The 25567-nt window shown below is 37.2% G+C and overlaps 1 protein-coding gene across 1 annotated transcript in view; it reads right to left on the reverse strand.

Annotated features, from left to right (window-relative positions):
• HACD4 (3-hydroxyacyl-CoA dehydratase 4) overlaps window positions 1-25567 on the reverse strand; it is a 46356-nt gene that overhangs the window by 16889 nt on the left and 3900 nt on the right. The window contains exons 3-5 of the mRNA XM_066257348.1: window positions 25409-25536; window positions 13094-13206; window positions 6263-6369 (exon numbers count right to left, since the gene is read on the reverse strand). Coding sequence (XP_066113445.1) covers window positions 6263-6369; window positions 13094-13206; window positions 25409-25536 — 348 coding nt within the window. The remainder of the gene's footprint in view (window positions 1-6262; window positions 6370-13093; window positions 13207-25408; window positions 25537-25567) is intronic.

Here is a 25567-nt window from a genome sequence, read left to right on the forward strand (position 1 = left end):
AAGGAGCCCCCATAAGGATGACATCCAACTTCTCAACAGAAACACTTGAGGCCAGAAGGGAATGGCAAGAAATATTCAAAGTAATGCAGAACAAGAGCCTACAACCAAGACTGCTTTATCCAGCAAGGCTATTGTTTAAAATTGAAGGAAAAATAAAAAGCTTCCCAGACAAAAAAAAAAAAAACTCAAGAAATTCATTACAACCAAACCAAAGCTGCAAGAAATGTTAAGGGACCTGGTGTAAACAGAACAAAGGGAGAAAAGTACACAGCAAAAGAGGAATATAGCTTTAAAGAACAAAATGGCAATAAACAACTACATATCAATAATAACCTTAAATGTAAATGGATTAAATGATCCAATCAAAAGACATAGAGTAGCTGCATGGATAAGAAAACAGGACCCATATGTATGCTGTCTACAAGAGACACACCTCAAAACAAAAAATACACATAGACTAAAGGTAAAAGGATGGAAAAAAAATATTTCATGCAAATGAAAATGAAAACTGGGGTAGCAATACTTATATCAGACAAAATGGACTTTAAAACAAAGGCTATAAAAAGAGATAAAGAAGGTCACTACATAATGATAAAAGGAGCAATCCAACAGGAAGATATAAACATCATAAATATCTACGCACCTAATATAGGAGCACCTAAATATATAAAATAGACTTTGATGGATATAAAGGGCGAAAACAACAGCAACACCATAATAGTAAGATATTTCAATACCCCACTAATATCACTAGATAGATTCTCAAGAAAGAAAATTAACAAAGGAACAGCAGATTTAAAGGACACACTAGGTCAACTCGATTTAATAGATATCTTTAGAACCTTTCATCTTAATGCAGCAGAATATACATCTTTTTAAGTGCTCATGGTACATTCTCTAGGATAGTACATGGTACATTCTTTTGTTAGGACACAAAAGCAGGCTCAACAAATTTAAGAAGATTGAAATTATATCAAGCATTTTCTCTGACCACAATGGCATGAAACTAGAAATCAACCACAACAGAAAAACTGAAAAATACTCAAACACATGGAAACTAAATAGCATGTTATAAAATAACAAATGGGTTAATGAAGTCAAAGAAGAAATATTAAAATTCCTAGAAACAAACGATAATGAACATACAACAATTCAAAATTTATGGAACACAGTAAAGCCAGTACTGAGAGGGAAGTTCATAGCATTACAGGCATTCCTTAAGAAGCTTGAAAAAGCTCAAATAAACAACCTAACCCTACATCTAAGAGAATTAGAAAAAGAACAGCAAGTGAGGCCCAGAGGTAGTAGAAGGAAGGAAATAATAAAGATCAGAGCAGAAATAAATGACATAGAGGCTAAAGAAACAATACAGAGGATCAATGAAACCAAGAATTGGTTCTTTGAAAAGATAAACAAGATCTAGGAACCTTTAATGAGACCAAGAAAAGAAGAGAGAGGACTCAAATAAATAAAATTAGAAATGAGAGTGGAGAAATAACAACTGACACAACAGAAATACAAAATATTGTAAGAAAATACTATGAAGAACTGTATGCCAAAAAATTAAACAACCTAGGTGAAATGGACAAATTCCTTGAAACATATAATCTTCCAAAAATCAATCTGGAAGAATCAGAATACCTAAACAGATCAATAACAACAAATGAAATTGAAACAGTTATCAAAAAGCTCCCAAAAAACAAAACCCTGGGGCCCAATGGCTTCACTGGTGAATTCTACCAAAAATTCAAAGAACTAATTCCTATCCTTCTCAAGCTATTTCAAAAAATTCAAGAGGAATCGGTGACAGAGGACAATCTGACTTTGGGTGATGGGTATGCAACATAATTGAATGACAAGATAACCTGGACATGTTTTCTTTTAACACATGTACCCTATTTATTGATGTCACCCCATTAAAATTAATAAAAATATATTTTAAAAAATCAAGAGGAAGGAACACTTCCAAGTTCCTTTTATGAGGCGAGCATAATTCTGATTCCAAAACCAGGTAAAGACAACACAAAGAAAGAAAATTATAGGCCAATATCCCTGATGAATCTAGATGCTAAAATCCTCAACAAAATATTAGCAAACCGGATCTCGCAATACCTGAAAAAAATCATACATCATGATCAAGTGGGATTTATTCTGGGGAGGCAACTATGGTACAGCATTCGTAAATCAATATGATTCACCACATAAACAAAAGGAAGGAGAAAAACCACATGATAATTTCAATAGATGCAGAAAAAACATTTGATAAAATCCAGCACCCATTTATGATCAAAACTCTTAGCAAAGTGGGAATACTGGGATCATACCTCAACATGATAAAGGCCATCTATGACAAACCCATAGCCAACATAATAATTAATGGACAAAAATTAAAAGCAATTTCCCTAAAATTAGGAACAAGGCAGGGATGCCCCCTTTCACCACTCTTATTCAACATAGTCCTAGAAGTCCTAGCCACAGCAATGAGATAAGAAGAAGAAATAAAAGGCATCCAAATTGGAAAAGAAGAAGTGAAACTATCATTATTTGCAGATGAGATGATACTGTATATTGAAAACCCTAAAATCTTAGTCAAAAAACTACTGGACCTGATAAATGAATTCAGCAAGGTGGCAGGATATAAAATTAATACTCAGAAATCAGAGGCATCTTTATACACGAACAATGAAATGTCAGAAACAGAAATTAAGGAAACAATCCCCTTCACTATTGCAACAAAAAAAAATAAAGTACCTAGGAGTAAATTTAACCAAGGAGGTGAAAGACTTGTACTTAGAAAATTATAAAACATTGATAAAGGAAATCAAGTAAGACACAAACCAGTGGAAGCACATACTGTGTTCATGGTTAGGAAAAAGAAACATCATTAAAATCAGGGGTCCCCAAACTACTGCCCACGGGCCGCATGCGGCCCCCTGAGGCCATTTATCCGTCCCCTGCCGCACTTCCGGAAGGGGCACCTCTTTCATTGGTGGTCAGTGAGAGGAGCACAGGACCTGGAGTACTGTATTTGGCGACGCCGCAAAATGCCATATCACTTGTTACGGCTAGCAGTGACAAATATGGAACCAGACATTGACCATCTCATTAACCAAAAGCAAGCCCATAGTTCCCATTGAAATACTGGTCAGTTTGTTGATTTAAATTTACTTGTTCTTTATTTTAAATATTGTATTTGTTCCCGTTTTGTTTTTTTACTTTAAAATATGTGCAGTGTGCATAGGGATTTGTTCATAGTTTTTTTATATAATCCAGCCCTCCAACGGTCTGAGGGACAGTGAACTGGCCCCCTGTGTAAAAAGTTTGGGGACCTCTGATTAAAATTTCTATATTACCCAAAGCAATTTATAAATTCAATGAAATACCAATTAAAATACCAATGACATACTTCAAAGATATAGAACACATATTCCAAAAATTTACATGGAACCAAAAAAGAACACGAATAGCCTCAGCAATCTTGAAAAAGAAGAATAAAGTGGGAGGTATCACACTTCCTGATAACAAATTATACTACAAGGCCATTGTACTAAAAACAGCTTGGTACTGGCATAAGAACAGGCATATAGATCAATAGAACAGAACAGAGAACCCAGAAATAAACCCACACTTTTATGGACAATTGATATTTGGCAAAGGAGGTAAGAGCATACAATAAAGACAGTCTCTTTAAGAATGGTGTTGGGAAAATTGCACAGCTACCTGCAAAAAAATGAAACTAGACCACCAACTTACACCATGCACAAAAATAAACTCAAAATAGATAAAGGACTTAAATATAAGTCGTGAAACCATAAGCATCTTAGGAGAAAACATAGGCAGTAAGCTCACCAACATCTATTGCAGCAATATTATTAGCTGATCTATATCCACAAGCAAATGAAATAGAAGACAGGATAAACAAATGGGACTATATCAAACTAAAAAACTTTTGCATAGCTAAAGACAATATGAACAGAATAAAAAGACAAACCACACAATGGGAGAACATATTCAACAATATGTCTGATAAGGGGTTAATAACTAAAATTTATAAAGAACTTGTAAAACTCAACACCAGGAAGATAATCCAATCAAAAAATGGGCACAAGAAATGAATAGACACTTCTCCAAAGAGGACATACAAATGGCCAATAGACAGATGAAAAAATATTCAACATCACTAATCATTAGAGAAATGCAAATTAAAACCACAGTGAGATATCACCTCACACCAGTCAGTATGGCGCTCATTAACAAAACACATGATAGGTGCTGGCGAGGATGTGGAGAAAGGAGAACACTCCTGCACTGCTGGTGGGAATGCAGACTGGTGCAGCCACTGTGGAAAATAGTTGGAGATTCCTCAAAAAATTAGAAATGGAACTGCCCTTTGACCCAGCCATCCCACTTATAGGAATATATCCCAAGGACACCATATCACCTACTGAAGAAAAGAAATGCACCCCCATGTTTATGGCAGTATTGTTCACAATAGCGAAGAACTGGAAACAGTCCAAGTGTCCATCAGTGGACCAGTGGATTAAAAAGTATTAGTACATATATACAATGGAATACTATTGGGCTATGAGGAAGAAGAAAATATTTCCTTTTGCAACAGATGGATGGACCTGGAAACTATTATGTAGAGTGAAATAAGCCAGGCAGAGAAAGAAAAATATCATATGACCTCACTCATTTGAGGAATCCAAGGAACAATATGAACTGAGGAATGGAATTACACCTGAAGGGGAGGAGGTACAGGAGATGTTGTGGGGAATATGGGGGAGAGGGGATGTTTTTGGGGAGATACTAGAATCTATGTAAAAATAAATAAATTAATAAAAAACTAATTGTTTAATCTACTTTTTGAAATGAAATGTGGATTAAAATTTGAATAAAATCTAACTATAACAGCAATATTGAATCAGAAGCTAAGTTTTAATGATAACCAAGACAAAGGTTAAAAGGTTAAAAATGTAAAGAGGGACAAATATACATCCGACAGAGGTGGGATATAAAACTGAGACTCATAGACATAGATAAAAGTGAAGCGGTTACCAGGGGAGAGGGGGAGGGAAAAAGTACAGAGGGACAAATACACAGTGATGGAGTGATCTGACTTTGGGTGACAGGCACACAACACAATCAACAGTACAAATGCTATAGAGATATTCACCTGAAACCTATGCACTCTTATTGATCAATGTCACCCCATTAAGTTTAACTTCAAATTTTTAAAAAATGGTTTGAGAAAACCTATTCCCACCATTCTGGAAAAACTTAGTAAAAGGCAGGGGGAAATGGAAGGACACCAAATTGGAAGCTAGAGGAATACGAAAGACACAGGGGACAAAATTCTTTTCTCACCTATTTGAGAACTAAAAATACACGTGTGAAATTACCAAAGGACATCTGTGCAGACAGGAGGTGAGGTAGGGATGGGGAAAAAAGAGGCAAAGAAGCGACAATCAGTGGTTTCCAGGGACCAGTACTGAGCCAAAAAAAAAGAGGAAAAACTGAATCTTACCATCTGAGACAGCAGGAGACACCTAGAGAGTGAAGTAAGTCAGACAAGACAAATACTATATGACTTTACTTATATGTGGAGTCTAAAAAACAACATGAACAAACAAAACAGAAACAAACTCATAGATAGAACAATGTGATGATTGTCAGGTGGATGGGGTCTGGAGAAAAAGGGTTTAAGTACAAACACGCAGTTATAAAGTAAGTCACAGGATGTAAGGTACAGCGCAGGAAATAGAGTCAGAAATATTGTTAAGAACTATGTATGTTGACAAACGGAATTGGGGTGATCACTTTGTAAAGTGTACAGATGTTGAGTCACTGCATTTTGTACCTGAAACTAATACCATATGTCAACTATAATTTAAAATAATTTTTTAATTGGGAGAAAAATAATCACCAAATCACTAAATGTTAAACCCCTTTTAGGTGAGTAAACAGACTTAGGTTAAATGAGTTACCTAAAACACATACAGTGAGTTAATGAAGTTAAGGGCTTAGCCTCATGTCCTTATTCCTCATCCGATATTTTGTTTACTGTGCAGAGCTGCTCCCGCCTCTAACTCAGCTTCTGCATTCTCTGCTTCTTTGCATCAAGGGAAGTATGACAGACAAGAAGCATTGAGTCAGCTAAGCAGTACCAAAAATAGTAATTTAGTCATCAAAATATTTAGTGAATCATTATAACTAGATGGCTTTTGTCAGTAAGCAATAGAGCAAGTCACTCTTTTCTTACCTTCAGCAAGAACACACAAGGGATAAGCTGGCATCCACAGTGTGTGACTGAGCCACGTCAGGCCAGGCCAGGATATTCCGATGACTGATAACATGCTGTAAGTGTACCTGAAGGAGGACAAAGGGCTCGTAAGCATCACTTGCTGCTGATGTCTGGGAAGTAAGAGAATGAAATACTTGACATTGTAATTAAATACACAAGATAAAACTAAAATGTGTGCAGATTCCCTACTTTATTTCCTATTATTTAAGCAGAAGAGATTAAAAAATAGAGAGAGGGGAACCATGTCAGTCTGGCTGTCTCATGAGGTGGACTGCAGAGAACCAAGTCTTCTTGATTAGTGCATTCGATTTCACTCAGAAGCTAAACCCTTTATTGCAACAAGCAGCTAGGTTGTTTACAACAAACAAAACTTATAAATATCTAGGGAATGAATTTTTAAAATAAAAAAAAAGACTTCCTGCCTGACCAGGTGGTGGCACAGTGGATAAAGCATCTGACTGGGATGCCGAGGACCCAGGTTCAAGACCCCGAGGTCGCCAGGCTCATCTGGTTTGAGCAAAAGGCTGACCAGCTTGGACCCAAGGTTGCTGGCACGAGCAAGGGGTTACTCGGTCTGCGGAAGGCCCACGGTCAAGGCACATATGAGAAAGCAATCAATGAACAACTAAGGTGTGGCGATGCTCAACGAAAAACTAATGATTGATGCTTCTCATCTCTCCATTCCTGTCTGTCTATCCCTTTCTCTGACTCTCTGTCTCTGTAAAAAAAAAAAAAAAAGACTTCCAAATCCTCTGGTTATGTAGTTGTGCCATCTTATGTGATCAGTTAAACAACTGTCTTGAGGAGCTTGGTTGGGTTACAGTAGGTAGTTTTAAACCTGCTTTTGTGATGTAATAGATGAAGCAGTCCATATGTTTTTATTTCTATGTTGCCTGAATAGGTCAGTGGTTCTAAAGGTTAAGCAAACATCAGAATTACCAGAAGGCTTTCTAAGACACAAATTATTAGGCCCCATCCCCAAAGTGTGTGATCCAGTAGGTCCAAGGTAAAGCCTGAGAATTTGTATTGCAAACAAATTCCAGTTGATGCTGATGCCGCTGGTCCAAGGGCCATACTTTAAGAATTACTGGAATAGGTAGTGAGTACATGTGGCAAAACAAAATCCAAAATCCTGAAAACATAATGATGAAAGGAAATATTTCTCTCATTCCAGGACCCTAATTCCACTCCTCAAAGGCAATGACCAATGCCAATTTCTCATATAGTCTTTCAGAAATATTTCTGCATATGCTTATGTACAATATGTGCATAAGTCCTCACTAAATATGACATGTTATCAAACTTTTTGGTCTATGTCAATCTAAGTAAAAACTAGTATCACAATATCTTTTTTTAATTGCAAGAGTAGCCAAAAAACATATATACATAACACATAGATACAGACAACAGGGTGGCAATGGCCAGAGGAAAGGGGGGGGTAGAGGGAGGGCGAGGAGGGCAGAGGGGTGGCAGGAATGGGGATGGAAAGAGACTGCTTGGAGTGGAGCGTGTGCGATGCAGTGTGTAGATGGTGTTATATTGAATTGTACTAGAAACCTGTATAGTTTAGAGTCATGTCATCCCAATAAATTAAAAATATATTTAAAAAATTTTTTTAAATTTTAAAAATAAGATGTGGAACATAAATACAATGGGATACTACAATACTTGGCAAAAAAAAAAAGAAAGAAAGAGAAAGAAGAAAGAAAGAGAGAGAGAAAGAAAGAAAGAAAGAAAGAAAGAAAGAAAGAAAGAAAGAAAGAAAGAAAGAAAGAAAGAATAAAATCTTGTGATCTGCAGCAGCATGGATGGATAGAGGGTATTATGCTAAGTGAAATAAGCCAGACAGAAAATGACAAATATCATATGTTTCACTTACCTGTGGAGTCTGAAAAATCAAAATAAATAAACAAACAAAACAGAAACAAACTTATAGATACAGACAACAAATTGATGGTTACCAGATAGGAGGGGCTTGGAGGGCTGGGTAAAAAGGGTGAAAGGATTAAGGAGTACAGATTTCCATTTATCAAATAGTAACAGGTATGTAAAATGCAGCATAGGTAATGTAGTCAACACCCTAACAAGTATACATGGTATTAGGTGGGTATTAGACTTACCAGGTTGATCAATTTGTAAGTTACAGAAATGTCTAATCACTATGTTGTACACTTGAAACTAAAATAATATTGTACGTCAACTGTAATTGAAAAATAAAAAAATAAAAGTTTTATATTAAAAAAAAGTAGGTATTTTTAAAAGCCACTTTGCTGAAGTCTAAAGTAGCTTTTTTCTTTTGTTGCTTTTGATTTTGGTGTCATATCTAAGAATCCATTACCAAATCCAAGATCACAAAGTTTTACCCCTATGTTTTATTCTAAGAATTTTATAGTTTTAGCTTATACATTTAAATTTTTGGCCTATTCTGAGTTAATTTTTGTATATAGTATAGGTAAGAGTCCAACTTCATTCTTCTTGCATGTGGATATACAGGTGTCCCAACACCTTGTTGAAAAGACTATTGAATGGTCTTGGCAGCTTTGTCAAAAATCAATTGACCGTAAATATGAGAGTTATCCCTGGACTATCAGTTCTATTCCATGATATATCCTTAGCTAGTATCACACTTTTGATTATTGTTGTTTTGTAGTAAGGTTTAAAATTGGGAAGTGTGAGTTTTCCAACTATTTCTTCTCTTGCAAGTTTTGACTATGCTGGGTTTCTTGAGTTGCCATGTGAGTTTAGAATCAGCTTCCCAATTTCTGAAAAGCAGCCAACTGGGATTTTGATAGGGATTGCACTGAATTCGCAGCTCAATGGAAAGAGTGTTACTGTCTTTTTTCTTTTTCCTTTTTTTTCTGTATTTTTCTGAAGCTGGAAACGGGGAGAGACAGACTCCCGCATGTGCCCGACCGGGATCCACCTGGCACGCCCACCAGGGGGCGATGCTCTGCCCCTCAGGGGCGTCGCTCTGTTGCGACCTGAGCCACTCTAGCACCTGGGGCAGAGGCCGAGGAGCCATCCCCAGTACCCGGGCCATCTTTGCTCCAGTGGAGCCTCGGCTGCGGGAGGGGAAGAGAGATACAGAGAGGAAGGAGAGGGGGAGGGGTGGAGAAGCAGATGGGCGCTTCTCCTGTGTGCCCTGGCCGGGAATCGAACCCGGGTCTCCCGCACGCCAGGCCGATGCTCCACCGCTGAGCCAACCGGTCAGGGCCCAGTGTTGCTGTCTTAACAATAGTAAGTCTTCAACCCATAAACATGGGATAGCTTCCCATTTATTTTGATCTTTAATTTCTCTCAGCATTGTTTTACAGTTTTTGGTGTACAATTTCTGTATAGCTTTTGTTAAATTTACTCCTTTATTTTTTATTGCTATTGTAAATGGAATTGGGTTTTTTTGTGTGTGTATTTGAGAGACAGAGAGACAGAGAAAGGGACAGATAGGGACAGACAGACAGGAAGGGAGAGAAATGAGAAACATCAGTTCTTCATTGCGGCACCTTAGTTGATTCCTTTCTCATATGTCTTGACCAGGGGGCTACAGCAGAGCGAGTGACCCCTTGCTCAAGTCAGTGACCTTGGGCTCAAGTCAGCAACCTTGGGCTCAAGCCAGTGACCCCATACTCAAGCTGGTGATCCCATACTCAAGCCGATGAGCCCACGCTCAAGCCAGTGACCTTGGGGTTTTGAACCTACATCCCAGTCCGATGCTCTATCCACTGCACTACCACATAGTCAGGCTGGAATTATTTTCTTAATTTAACTTTTGGCTATTGTAAATGTATAGAATATAATTGATTTTGTACGCTACAAACTTGCTGAGCTAATAATTTTATTAGTTTTAATAATTTTACTGGATTCGCCTGACCAGACGGTGGCACTGATAGAGCATTGGACTAGGACGTGGAGGACCCAGGTTCGAAACTCCGAAGTTGCCAGCTTCAGCACAGGCTCATCTGGTTTGAGCAAGGCTCACCAGCTTGGGCCCAGGGTGGCTGGCTTAGAGCAAAGGGTCATTTGGTCTGCTTTAGCCCCTCGGTCAAGATACATATGAGAAAGCAATCAATGAACAACTACAGTGCCTCAATGAGGAACTGATGCTTCTCATCTCTCTCTCTTCCTGTCTGTCTGTCCCTATCTGTCCCTCTCTCTGTCTCTCTCTGTCTCTGTCACCTAAAATTATAATAATAATAATAATTTTACTGGATTCCTTATGATTTTTTTATATATAAGACCATGTCATCTGCCAGTCAAGACAATTTCACTCCTTCCTTTCCAATATGGATGCCTTTTACATCATTTTCTTGCCTAACTGCCATAGCTAGAACAACAGTGAATAGAAGTGGCTAGACATGCTTATCTGCTTCCTGATCATAGGAGTAAAGCATCAGTCTTTCATCATTAACCATCATGTTAGCTATGAATTTCTTCAGGTTGAAGAAGTTCCCTGGTCCTTGCTTTTTAAAAAGTCATTTTAGGGTAAGTTGGGTGATAATTTTACCCCTATTTTATGGGGAAAAAATTGAGTTTCAAAAAGGATAGATACTGTGAACTTTTACTACTTCATTAATAGAAATAAAAATATGTGCACACAAAAGCTTGCACAAGGATATTCACAGCAATATTCCTCCTGACCAAAAAGTAGAAACAATCCAATTAGATAAAGTGTGGTATGTCACTATAAGGGAACATTATTCAGCAATTAAAAGAAAGTAGTTACATGTTACTACACGGATGAACCTTGACCACATTATACTAAGTGAGAGAAGCCAGCCACAAAAGGCTGACTCCATTTATATGAAATTTCCAGAGTGGGCAAATCCATAGAAACAGTACATTAGTAGTTGCCGGAGGCTTGGAGAAGGAGGGAATTGGGAGTGACTACTGATGAGTTTGGCGTCTCTTTTGGGGGTGATAAAAAGTTCTAAGATAGTGGCAATGAATGGTTGCACATGTCTTTGAATATATAAAAACCTCATGTTATACTTTAAAAAGGGTGAATTTTAAGGTACATGAATTGTCCAAATGCTGTTATTTAAAAAAAGGGGGGGGGGTGTTAAGTGACTTGCCTAAGATCATATAGCAAGTAATAGTGGTGGGGTTCATCCTGACATCTCCTTCTACGTCCAAAAGTCTTTCCATGACATCATGATACCACTCCCAATGCACAAGTCACATCACTCTCTAATGCAGGGGTCCCCAAACTATGGCCAGCGGACCGCATGTGACCCCCTGAGGACATTTATCCAGCCCCCGCCGCACTTCTGGAAGGGGCACCTCTTTCATTGGTGGTCAGTGAGAGGAGCACAGGATGCCTGTGCTTCTGGAGTACTGTATGTGGCCAAAGCGCGGTGTCGCTCGCATACAGTACTACTTCCAGTGATGCGGGACACACGCCTCACGGCTCCGGAAGTGCATCATATCACTTGTTATGGCTAGCAGTGACAAATATGGAACCAGACATTGACCATCTCATTAGCCAAAAGCAGGCCCATAGTTCCCATTGAAATACTGGTCAGTTTGTTGATTTAAATTTACTTGTTCTTTATTTTAAATATTGTATTTGTTCCCGTTTTGTTTTTTTACTTTAAAATAAGATATGTGCAGTGTGCATAGGGATTTGTTCATAGTTTTTTTTATAGTCCGGTCCTCCAACGGTCTGAGGGACAGTGAACTGGCCCCCTGTGTAAAAAGTTTGGGGACCCCTGCTCTAATGGGCCTATTGAGCTTATCTGGGCCTGAACTGACTCAGAAAGAGTCAGGCCTACCAGAGGAAGAATTCATTACAAAGACACCATCCCAGATAAGACTCAATTTCTCATGAACAGGAAGACATGGGCTACTGAAGTCCATGATATTTGCCCCAAGTCTACAAAACTATCAGTTAAAAATGAGAAATAACTTACTAAGTTCTATATATAAAGAATTATAGTCATTTTAATTCAACAAAATATTTTATTCTAATTTACTATAAGGCTCAACCCATTATTAGAAATATTTTAACTCAGCTAAGTTATTGACAACATAATAAAGAATTTATGTGGCCTTAGCTGATTTGTTACCTGTCCACATCCATGCTTTTCAGGCAGAAGGAGAAGCTCTCATTTGTGAAAGCTAAAGTAACAGGACAACACCTCAAAGTGAACCATGGGGCAAAGCAGACTGACTGTTTTACACCTTCACTGGGAGAGAAAAGACTAGGCTCATCTCCTTGCAAAGTTTTAGAATTAGAAGGAAACTGAAGACAATCTTGATCAAGCAAGAGTTCTTAACCTGAGGCCCAAGGATTCCCAGGGCCTCCACGAAAGTACTTCAGTCATTTGAACCCGCTGGAATTGTATACAGAAAGGTATGTGGAGATTCATTTTATCTCAGAGAGATGAGGGCCCTATATTTAAAATATTCTTGAATTCACAGAAACCAATTTTGCAAGTTCTGACTGTGATATAATACAAAGTCTTGCTTTGCTTATTAGAGTAACACGCACCGAGAAATTGCAAGGAATGCCGTTAGTTAGCAAACAGCTGTGAGGTTTACTCCAAATTGGTGTTATTCCAAGTCTTCTGCTAGATCCCTACACTGATTTGCTCTTAACAACACAGTAGGTTTTCATTATCTCTGATATGCACATTATGGAAAGCACTTAAAATACATTTCTATATCATGATAAAATAATTTGAAAAGGGGTTATGGTTTTTTTTTCTCTCATTCTGAGTCTACAAACATATTATTGGTTTCACTGCAGAAAGCAATTTGGCTTTGTTTTAAGAGGTTATTTTGCCTGCTTACCTAACCATGTCCAATAGATTCCAAAAGATGAATAAAACACACACCACATATTTCCCTTGGACTTCCTCTTGACTGGTGATCACCACAAAAAGGATGATTATTCTCTCTGTGAGCTAACAACAACAACAAAAAAAAGTAAAGTTAAATTAGGATCATCTGTTAAGCATATAAGTAATTATCTAATTTAAAAAACTGGAGTTCCTCTTAAAAGTATGCTATAACTAGGAATATGTATCTTAAACTGTTAACATGATCTCTGAGGGAATTGGGTTATGGGTGAATTTTATTTCCATTTTGTTTTTTTTATTCTTTTTGTATTCTCCAAATCATAAATAATGAATGAAAAGAGCTTACTTTATTTCAATCAAGACATTTCCCTTCTTGTAATAAATGCACACATGTCTTTATTCACTTTGGCAAGCTTTTCTTGCATGTCTGCTATGTATTAGATGCTAAGAGTATGAAGGCATGGTCCTTGCTCCAGACAGGAGCAGCAGCAAGACAGTGTGAGGCAGAACAATAATACAGTGTAAATAATGCTGGCACTTAAAGCGCTATGTTCCGGTGCACAGGTGAGGGAGACACCTGTCGGGGGAAAGGAGGCAGAGAGATTTATGAGGACAGGCAAGGTTCCAGTTGGATCTGGAGGAGCAGATAGGAGTTTCTGAGGTAGACTGGATAGGGAAAGTGCCATCATAGGCCAGGGGAGCAGCCTCAGCAAAGAGGCAGAGGTGTGGCAGCATGGGGTGTGCTGGGAGTAAGGAGAACCCTGGGCTCGAGTGGGTGCACAGAAGGAATGAGAGGACGTAAAACTGAAAGCGTGCTGGGCGTCGAGTTGTAAAGGGTTTTAAATGACAGGCTGAGAAATTTCAATTTCATCCAACAAGGAAGCCATCATAGCTTTTTTTTTTTTAGTGGGGGGAGAGGGGGAGAAGAGGAAATAATATAATCCTAACCCTCATAAACTGGTGGCGAATGAAAAGAATTCAACATATTCATTTTGAGAATTCACACACTTATGGCTTAGCTCTCATCTCTGACCTCAAAAAACACATTCCACTTGACCAGTGGTGGCACAGTGGATAAAATATCAACCTGGGACACTGAGGTTGCAGATTCCAAACGCCAAGCTCACTGGCTTGAGCAAGGGGTCACTGGCTTGGTTGGAGCCCCCTGGTCAAGGCACATATGGAAAGCAATCAATGAATAACTTAAGGTGCCGCAACTATGAGTTGATGCTTCTCCTCTCACTCCCTCCCTGTCTTTCTCGTCTAAATACATACATACATACATACACACACACACACACATACATTCCTACTTCCCAATCTAAATAGTATAACACTGGGGAACAATTTTTTTTTAATTTTCTGTTGCATGAGGTTTTAGAATTGTTTCTATATATTTCTGCATTGCTGATTCCAAATCTGAAATCTATTTTTTGGTGCATGCTCCAGTTTTTATGCAATTTTAATTTATTTTTGTTACAGTTAATGGCATGCATTGGTTTTTAAGTTGGAGCTAAAGGGCAACGACTCTTTGAACATAATCACAGGGCAATTAATGTTTTACAAACATCACTTTTACATAATTGTAGTTGTTTTTAAATGTAAAAAATTATTATCTGATAAAAACACCCTCTTATTTTGTTTTAAGATTGAATCATGGCTTCTTCGAGTAGACGTAAATGTAAGAATAGTCTTTACACCTTCTGTTATATACGTGGCTGTTACACACTTCAACGACAAAGGCGCAATATTTCATCATTTGTGACATGTGCATATATTGCCTATTTACAAGTTCCCCTTGGCGATCAAGACAAGAATTGGGCTGCTCATATTGTGTGTCATACTTGTGAGGAAATATTTTGTGACTGGACAAAAGGAAAACACAAAGGAATGCCTTTTGGTATTCCCATGGTTTGGCGTGAACCTAAGGACCACAGCAGTGACTGTTATTTCTGTCTGATCTATACAAAGGGCATTGGCAAGAAAAAACAGCATATGATCGCATATCCTAATATAACTTCAGCAATATGACCTATCCCACCCTCTGAGACACTCCTGGTTCCAGTTTTCCATGGTTTTATTTCTTCTAAGGATGAAAAAAAGTGAACATGGTGATCAAGTGTATTTTGATAAGATGCATGAGGAAATGGTTGTAGAATCTGAAGAGTCTTCTTCTTATGCTAAGCAGTCATTAACCCCTCAGCTGTTTAGACAACCAAAATTGAATGACTTAGCAAGAGATTTGGGCCTATCAAAGAAAGCAGCTGAGTTATTAGCCTCCAGGCTTCAAGAAAAGAATGTACTTCACCAGTCAGCTAAAGTATCCCATTTCAACTCTAAACGGAGTATGAAATGTGTTCTCCTACACAACGGTAATGTTTATGCAGGGGCTCCAATTGGTTATTCAACTCATCTGCGAGAAGATTATAATGACATAAAAATTGTCCTCAACTTTCTGAAATATGAGAAGCATAACAGGATCATTTGTGTGGATCTTAAAATGGTAAATTTCCGGCTAGGACAACAGAGAGGTCTCATGAAGTATCCTTGCTTTCTGAGTTTGTGGGACAGCCGAGCTTGGGAGAAACACTGGACACAGAAGGAGTGGCTGAAATGTGAAGCTCTGGAAGCAGGGATGCAAAATATTGTGAATGAACCTGTAGTTAATCAAGACAGGATCATTTTTCCCCCACTTCACATCAAACTTAGCTTAATGAAGCAGTTTGTTCAGGCTTTGAATAGAGAAAGTGAATGTTTTCAACATATTATTTCTGCTTTTCCTGCCTTGTCTTTTGAGAAGATAAAAGCAGGTGTATTTGATGGACCTCCAATTCGAACACTCATACATGACGAAGAATTTGCAAGGAAGATGAATAAGGAGGAGAAAGCAGCATGGCAGTCTTTTGTGGCAGTTACAAAGAACTTCCTTGGCAACAAAAAAGCAGAAAACTATGAACTTCTGGTTCAAAGGATGCTGTTGACTTTCTGCAACATTGAATGAAACATGAGCATTAAGATTCACTTCCTGAACAGTCACCTTGATAAGTTTCCCAAAAATCTTGGAGATGTTAGTAATGAGCAGACTACTGCTGGAACATCAAACGAGATTATCTTCAACAAGTACACAAACACAAGAGCTACAAATGCAAATTTTTGCCTGAATAAAATTTAAATAAGTTTTGTGCAAATATTATGATTAAAATAAGTGTTTTGATATGTTCTATTTCGAAATTGTAGACAAATTCTGATGCAATCATATATTTTAGTGTATTAGTTTCTTTACTTCATTATATAAATTATTATATTTCACAAAGATGATGCCCAAGAAGACATTCTACTTCATTATGTCAAACTTAATGTTGAAAATTTTACAATAAGATGAAAACCTAAAATCTTGAATTGCAAAAATACTGTAGCTTACAGAGAAAAACTAATGTCAGATTTGAGATCAGAACCTTTGAATTAGGTAAGAACAAGTGTTTTTGTGGATGCAACAAAAATTTTGTTCCCCAGTGTAATGTGGTAATGTGCCTTCTTATGTTGTATTAATACCCTCAGTACAATCTGCACTTTTATGTTTTTTAATAGAACATTTTTTTCTTTGTTCAAAAGAAAATATACTGGAGACTGAGCTAGCATATTGGTGACCAAAGAAAGGGAAGAATTGCTTTATACTTTTCAATAGCTGTCTTTATTTTTAAAGCAAATCGAGGAGAAAAGACTGGGATAATCTATGACTTAGCATCGTAGTTCTGGAAAATCACTCATGCAGAGAAATCCAAGATTTGCCAACAGTGGGCCACATGACCCAATATCCACATGTGCAGCTCTATCCGCATGTTTATAACTATAGCAGTGAGTCAAGATGGTGCTTGCTTAGCTACGGGATTTAGATATGATTCAAACCTTAGTCAAACTATGGAAGCTATCTACATAGCTGTTTTTCTTTTGTCAGTCTTTTGTTTCTTCATTTAATTTAATTAAAGTTCTCTAATGGATTATACTCAGCTGCAATGATTATGACTGAATGATCCAAGCTTGCTGCTGTGATACCCGGCAGCCTTTAGATACAAGATCTTAGCAGCAAACAACAATTTAGGAAATACCTAATCTTATATTTAACCAGTGCCTTCTAATTAGGAAAATCAGTCACTTTTTGATAAAATCTCGAGAGACACACACATATGAATGCATGCTTCTAATTACATGATTGACTACTGAAACAAAAATCTTAGCTATCTCTTGATAAGCTAGATCTCCAGGGTCCCCTCCAGGTATACTAAACCAACCATCTTTTTATAAATAAGGAATTTGGGGACCAGACAAGTTCAGTGACTTTCCCAAACTAGTGGCAGACATGAAAAAATATATATATATATATATCAAGTTTCCTGATTTCCAGGGTTGTAAGCTATCCATGATGTCAGGCTGCTCCTTAATTGATGAGTACAAAGAAAAAAAAAATCTTCAAAAAGACTAGAACTGCACAATGAAATTCACCCTCTTGGAAATCATCAGTTGAGGGCCTGTGGCATGTTAAGTGATAGGATCAACATGCCCCCCAAAAACACACAACCACACACGCACATAAGGATATGTGAAGATTCCCCTGTACAACGTCAGTGTAATTAACAAGTTATCTGATAGTTATCTAACTTGACCATTCAATGGCAATACAATGGGAGAATTTAGGTGGAGATATTCTTAAATTGATAGAAGTATTTATTGGTTACTTTATGCCAGGTATTAATTATACATCACCTCATTTAGTCTCCCTAACAACCCTAAGAAGTGCTATTATTATCTGCTTCTGCATTTTATAAGTGCGAAGTGTCCTGCCTCAAGACCTGGAATCAAAAATCTAGACAATGTGATGTTAAATGCCTTGTTCTGAAACACTAAGACACATTCATTTTTGTTATTTTATGGGTTACTCCTGTGCCTATTATTCAGGTTCTCGTTTATTCTTTTAAAAAGTCTCTCCTCAAAAGTTAAACCTTAAAACAAGAACCTCCTTGATTTTCTAACTCAATACCAGGACAGTTTTGAAGAATATACTTAAATTTTTTTTTTAACTTTTCTTTACATACAATAATTTCACCAGTTATTTGGAGTTTTACCTTTGGGAGAACTTAGCACTGTGTCATTTTAAACAAATCCTATGAGAACATGACTAATTACTAATGAGTGGTCTTATAATGTTTAGTGCAACTCAAACAGGTATACCTAATAAAAGTACAGTAAAAAATTTTATAACTAAGCCCCAATTAAACATGTGGTAATATGGTCTGCTCAAAAGTATGGTAACTATAAAATAAAAATACTTTACATTTTTATGTTCTATTTGGGAATCTTAACCTCCAAGTTAAACAATGACAAAAACTAAGTTGTTACTTTAAACATGGCAGCTGGCACTTTAGTTATAAACTGCTAAAAGGGGTAAAATGATAGTTCAACTATAGGGAGAATTTCTAGAACCTTAGAAAATAAATTAGTCTTAGCCTCAAAGATTATTTTACTATTTCAATCCTGTGAACTTCTGTTGAGAACTTCAGAAACATACCCTTATATGTTCAAAAAACACCAATTACTTTCTTCTATAAGACAAAAAGCACTTAAATAATTCTAGTTTAAAATTCTGTGCTTATTTACTCATCATTCAATAGATATTTATTAAGTGTATCATTCTGGTTCCTGGGGGATAGAGCTATGAACAAGAACAAGTCCCAGCTCTCATGGTATTAACATCCTGTATGGTCAGACAGACAATAAACAAATGTAGCAAAATAGTTGAGAGCTACGTATCAGGATAAGTAGCTACATCCCAATTTTACCCGCACCAGTCACAATTTATGTGACCTGGGGTAACTTATTTTTTAATTGAATTTATTGGGGTGACACTTGTTAATAAATTATACAGTTTTCAGGTGCCCAATCCTACAACATCTCTCTGTAAACCACATTGTGTGTTCACCCCCCCCCAAGTCAAGTCTTCATCCATCAACATTTATCCCCCATACCCTCCTCCACTTTCCCTCTCTCCTGGGCAGTCACCACACTGCTGTCTGTGTCCACGCGTGTAAAAAAGTGAAAAACTCTTGGGTAACTTATTTAACTTTTGTGTTCAGTGATTATACTGAAGATAGTAATTAGTATTGTATAGTAAATGTGTAGGATAAGGTTATGAAGATTAAATGATTAATGCATGTGAAGGACTTAGAAAAGTGTTTGGTGGCACATAGAAAGTCCTAAATAAATATAAGCTACTATTATTAAGAACACATCATTTAATGCAATGATAGATTATATAATCAAGACTCTCAGTGAATAAAATGTTAATCTTTAAAATTATACTGTGAATATAGCTTTGTAGTTATCACACCAAAGAACTCCAGGAATCAAATGCAAAATACAAAGGAAAAAATCTAAAATTTTACCTACAGGGTGAATTGTGTATGTAATTCATTCCCAGGAGGCTTTGAGACTCTCACGGCTCAACACTATCTTTAGTTTTATCTCTAACAATATAAACCTGTTCCTAATTCAAAACTGGAGAGAAAATCTATGTGAATTAAATAATGAGAAGATTATTTATTGGGGTAATAATTTCTATTGTCTTGCTTTACTGTATAGACTTTTAAAAATTGTGTAATATTAATATATGTGCAGCTGTGTTTATTGTGATACAAGGGAAGGACGCAGAAATTTATCCATTTTAATTCAGTAATGTGTGAAGTCTTTGCACATAATTCTGAGCATTTCCCAGAAGGTAAAGGAGTAAACTGGACCACTCTGCAGGTTTCCCAAAGGTACATCAACCTAATGACACAAAGGTTTGTTTTGTGGATATTTTCTCCTCTCCATGAGTTGAAGCATCTTTAAACTGTATCAAAAGCAAAGTCAGAACAAAGCCATTCAAAATCATTATTTCAAGGTTGGTAGTATTTCTGCTCTGTAAAAGCCAAGTCGTTTCCACTAAACCTACTGAAATAAACTAATTTACCAATTCCACTCTTTTCTTTTTTTTTACCAAGTTAATAAAGTATGCAAGCTCATTTGGAGGAAGGGCTGAAGAGGTGAGATGCTTAGTTCACTTGTATTATCATTTATATTTATATATATATATATATATATGCACATTTTGGCCTTTTTTACTTTCCCATCTTATACATTTAAAATATCAAAAGTTAACTATTTTTCCGTATATAATATTAATTGGCATGCAATTATCCCCCAAAAATAGATGTCTAAAAACAACTATTTATGTTATGGTTTTGCCCTTTTGCCCTAAGTGTGATTTTTTTAAATACATAAACATATACAATATATACATCTGAGTGTATATATTATAATCTTTTTACAAGTGGCTTTTTTTTCTTTTTCTTTTAGAAATTCTGTGTAATTCTAGAAATTCAAATTGGCTTTTCTCTGTCAAAATAAAGATGTTGTAGCCTGATGAGGTGGTGGCGCAGTGGATAGAGTGTCAGACTAGGATGTGGAGGACCCAGGTTCGAGACCTCGAGGTCGCCAGCTTGAGCATGTGTTCATCTGGTTTGAGCAAAGCTCACCGGCTTGGACCCAAGGTTGCTGGCTTGAGCAAGGGGTTACTCAGTCTGCTGTAGCCCCACAGACAAGGCACATATGAGAAAGCAATCAATGAACAACTAAGATGTCTCAACGAAAAACTAATGATTGATGCTTCTCATCTCTCTTCGTTCTGGTCTGTCTTTCCCTATCTATCCCTCTCTCTGACTCTCTGTCTCGGTGTAAAAAAAAAATAAAAGAATGTTTTCTGCCTGACCAGGCAGTGGAGCAGTGGATAGAGCGTCAGACTGGGATGCGGAGGACCCAGGTTCGAGACCTCGAGGTCGCCAGCTTGAGCATGTGTTCATCTGGTTTGAGCAAAGCTCACCAGCTTGGAACCAAGGTCGCTGGCTCAAGCAAGGGGTTACTCGGTCTGCTGAAGGCCCATGGTCAAGGCACATATAAGAAAGCAATCAGTGAACAACTAAGGTGTTGCAAAGAAAAACTAATGATTGATGCTTCTCATCTCTCTCCGTTCCTGTCTGTCTGTCCCTATCTATTTCTCTCTCTCTCTGTCTCTGTAAAAAAAAAAAAAAAAAGTTGTAGCACTGGCCGGTTGGCTCAGTGGTAGAGTGTTGGCCCAGCGTGTAGAAGTCCCAAGTTTGTTCCCAGCCAGGGAACACAAGAGAAGCATCCATCTGTTTCTCTATCCTTCCCCCTCTCCTTCCTCTCTGTCTCTCTCTTCCCCTCCCACAGCCAAGGATCCATTGGAGCAAAGTTGGCCCGAGCAGTGACATGGCTCCATGGTGTCTGTCTCACGTGCTAGAATAGCTCTGGTTGCAACAGAGCAATGCCCCAGATGGGCAGAGCATCAACCAACCCCTAGTGGGCATGCCAAGTGGATCCCGGTTGGGCACATGCAGGAGTATGTCTCTCTGCCTCCACGCTTCTCACTTCAGAAAAATACTCCCCCCCAAAATAAATATGTAAATAAAAAATAAAGATGTTGTATAAAATATTTGAAAATGCACAGAACAAAACAAAAACACCCCCATACACACCACCACCATTTGGTACACATGAGTCATAACTGCTCAACTAGCTTATCATTCTTGCTCTTTTCTGGGAATGACTTATCTTGATATTTGGAAGAACAGTTCCCAGAAAGAAAATTCAGTTATGGCTTAGCAACCTCACAAAGGTAATGGCAAAATAACATCACAAATTTGCAGACATGTTTTTCAACCTACTTGAAACCATGGACATCATGCATTTTTCAAGACACTATATGCAATCAGCTATGATTACTGTGTTAGTAGCTTAGCCACATTCTTTATTACAGTTTCTTCACTTAAAAATGGGGAAACAGAAAAACCAAGAAAAATTTCACAATCTTAGAGTTTTATTTGGTTATTTTAAAGCAGGGGCCTCAGAGTCATCTCAAAACATATCATGATGAAGGAATTCTAATTGTTAGCAGAATGCTAATAAAGGAAGGGGGAGAAAATGAAACTTTGGACATGATGACATCTGTTTTTGAAGCTTTCTCATGATCGTTCTGAACACCATAGTAAAGGCAGTCAGTGAATGGAGGAAATAGAGGACAGATGAAGTCTTAGAGAAAATAAAGGAAACTAAACAATCACACACAAAAAAGTTAATAATAATCAGCCCAGGATGGGAATGGTAATCGTCTTCCTAATATGATGATCACTGACTTGTTATTCCTTCCAACAAAAAGGAATTAAAAATTATTCGAGCCCATTCATAATAGACTCTGCAACCTCCCCTTTTAATCAAAAGTGTCAATGTATATTTGCCATTATTTTTTAATTACTAAAACAAGATACAGTTTGATTACAGTGATCATATTTCTATAAGTCATTATTGTTTCAATTAATAGTGATTAAAATCACACATATATTCTGGAACTTCAAGAAATCAGATTTCTAACTTGTATAATATTTTCTTTTTTTTTTTTTTTGTATTTTTCTGAAGTTGGAAACAGGGAGGCAGTCAGACAGACTTCCGCATGCACCCGACCGGGATCCACCCGGCATGCCCACCAGGGGGTGACGCTCTGCCCATCTGGGGCGTTGTTCTGTTGCAACCAGAGCCATTCTAGCCCCTGAGGCAGAGGCCACAGAGCCATCCTTAGCGCCGGGGCTAACTTTGCTCCAATGGAGCCTTGGCTGTGGGAGGGGAAGAGAGAGACAGAGAGGAAGGAGAAGGGGAGGGGTGGAGAAGCAGATGGGCGCCTCTCCTGTGTGCCCTGGTCGGGATCGAACCCGAGACTCCTGCATGCCAGGCCGATGCTCTACCACTGAGCCAACCGGCCAGGGCCTGTATAATATTTTCTTTTATTAGGCAAGCCTACATATTTTTGGGAAGCATAAAAAATGTGCAGTTTCCTAGGTATATTCAAAGCACTCTATTTTCGTTCTTAGAAATTTAAGTGTCCTGTCTCTCACTTGCATTCTCTATATTGACAAGATCTAAAATACCACTCTTAAGTTTGAAAATGCTAAAATTAATATTAGCCAATTTAGCTTATAAAAGTAAAAAGTCCAAAGAGGCATACCAAAAGAAAACATGAGTTCAATTTTAGGTGTACTTGACCTTGCTCCAAGAAAAATAATTTCACAGGAGAGAATACAACTTTCATTTCACCTGGGTTGTTAATTCTGTTCTCTAAAATTAGCATCATGGGATGCTGATATTATATGCATTCTGTTAAGAAATAATACACATCAATAAATCTTGTTCCCAAATAATATGCTTCTTCTGGGACAGATATGTACCCCTTTCATTTTTATAAGGAAATATGTTTGAGGGAATTACATCTAGGTCTTGGCTAGCTAACTGACTGTTAGTTAACTACTACTCTCTTGTTAGTAGTTCATACTCTAAATAGTGCCCTGATTTTTATTTTACATTTCATATTTCAACATTTAAAATGACTTCATCTTAATGAATACTATTTCTTTACTTTTATTTAATAAGTAAAATTTTTAATTTCCCATAAACTTATAATGCTTAGTTCTTATTAGACTCCTTAGTATTAAACACCTATTTCTACCTTTTAAATTTTCTATGGTATTTTAAGCAAATTTTAATAAAGAGTTTTATGCCAGTCCTTCATTCAACAATAATTGAAGATGTATGTTCATGTTCCAAGCACTGTGCTAGGTGCTGGCAATGTAATCAGATTCTGAAATTTTATTTTTACAATGCAAATTTGTCAAATTTAGTTGTTTGTTCGTTTTTCTAATTTATGTTGTGAATAGTTAAAATTATATTCATAAAAATGTATTTTTCTGAAGATTTTAAACACATATTCATATAGTCACCAAACCCTTATCCTTACTTTTTCAATGGCAAATGCCCCTTTTTTAATTTTTTTGCCTTAATCCAGCAATGATTTCTGCTATTGGATGTCTACCAGTGAATTTCCCATCTTCTTTCAATTTGCTTTTAAAATAAACATGGCCATCTAGGGCTAGAGACATGGTAGAGGGAACAAATAATAGCTAAGATATTAGCAATATCTGTCAGTACACTAATCTTAACTAACTGCCGGGAACTTGTCCCATGTTCTCAGTTACTCCGTGCCATACATGTCATGTCCACGCCACATGAGAAAACGAGGTTCGGAATAACTGTATGACTTGTTTAAAGGCATGCAACTACTAAGAGGTAGAACTGGGATTTTAATGCAGGTCTGACTGATCCCCAAACCTATTATTTGACAACTATACTAGATAACAATAAATGATCTCTTGTTTCTCATTTGTGTTCAGTAAAAGTGGCAGAGTAAAATAACAAATGGCTAGGAAATATTCTATTTTCTGAACAGGGGTGAAAGAAACTTTTTAAAAATTAAACTTTTTGGGTAACATTGGTTAATAAGATTATATAATTTCCAGGTATACAGGATTATAATTTAATTTAACATCTGGGACTGATGTTCAAAACATATAAAAAAAATACTCACATAACTCGACAACAAAAAAAAAACCCCAATCTGATTAAAAATTGGGAAGAGAACTTGAATAGACACTTTTCTAAGGAAGACATACAGATGGCCAACAGACATATGAAAAGATACCAGGACTAGTTATAAGGGAAATGAAAATCAAAACCATGAGATACCACCTCACACCCATTAGAATAGCTGTTATCAAAAAGACAAGAAAAAGTGTTAGCAAAAATATAGAAAAAAGGGAACCCTCATACACTGCTGGTAGGAATGTAAATTGATTGATACAGCCACTATGGAAAACAGTATAGGTTTCTCAAAAAATTTAGATTTTTTTTGATCCCCTACTTTTTGCTAGGGATTATGTGTGGTGTCCTTTTCCTGAAACAGCCCAATGATTGTGGGTGACATGATCACACAGTGGTAGGGAAAGTAGCCAGGCATCAAACCCAAGTCTGAACGACCCCAACCCTCTGCCGATTTTCAGAGCTGTCCTGCCCAGGGCTCTGGCAGAGTCAGAGGGGAAGGGCAGAGTCAGAGGAGAGGGGCAGGGCAGTGCTGCACAAGGCCACAGCCTCACTGTGCTGAATGTTTCCAACTGGCTCTCCTAATGGCGCAGTGTTTGAGAATGAGGTAATTTTTTCATGGCATTCTTCTTATTAATGACTTGGGTTTCAAGTTTGCAAGGGCTGGCTTTTTAACTGCCACAAAGTAAAAAAAAAAAAAAAAAAAAAAAAGTCTATAAAAAGAACAAGGTAAGTATGAAACATATTCAAAAATAATAATAATGTGATTGAAACCTACCTGCAGAAACCTAGGAAGAAGCTGGCTTGCTTCAATGCCGACATATATGTGCAGCAACTCCAAGAGAGAGATGGATTGGCAAAGTCTCATCACAAGTCCAATAGCATAAAAAGTATCAACCATTGAATCTGTGTCCAGTGAATTAAAAAATACAGATAT

Source organism: Saccopteryx bilineata, chromosome 2 (assembly GCF_036850765.1).
Source record: "Saccopteryx bilineata isolate mSacBil1 chromosome 2, mSacBil1_pri_phased_curated, whole genome shotgun sequence".
Lineage (NCBI taxonomy): Eukaryota > Metazoa > Chordata > Mammalia > Chiroptera > Emballonuridae > Saccopteryx > Saccopteryx bilineata.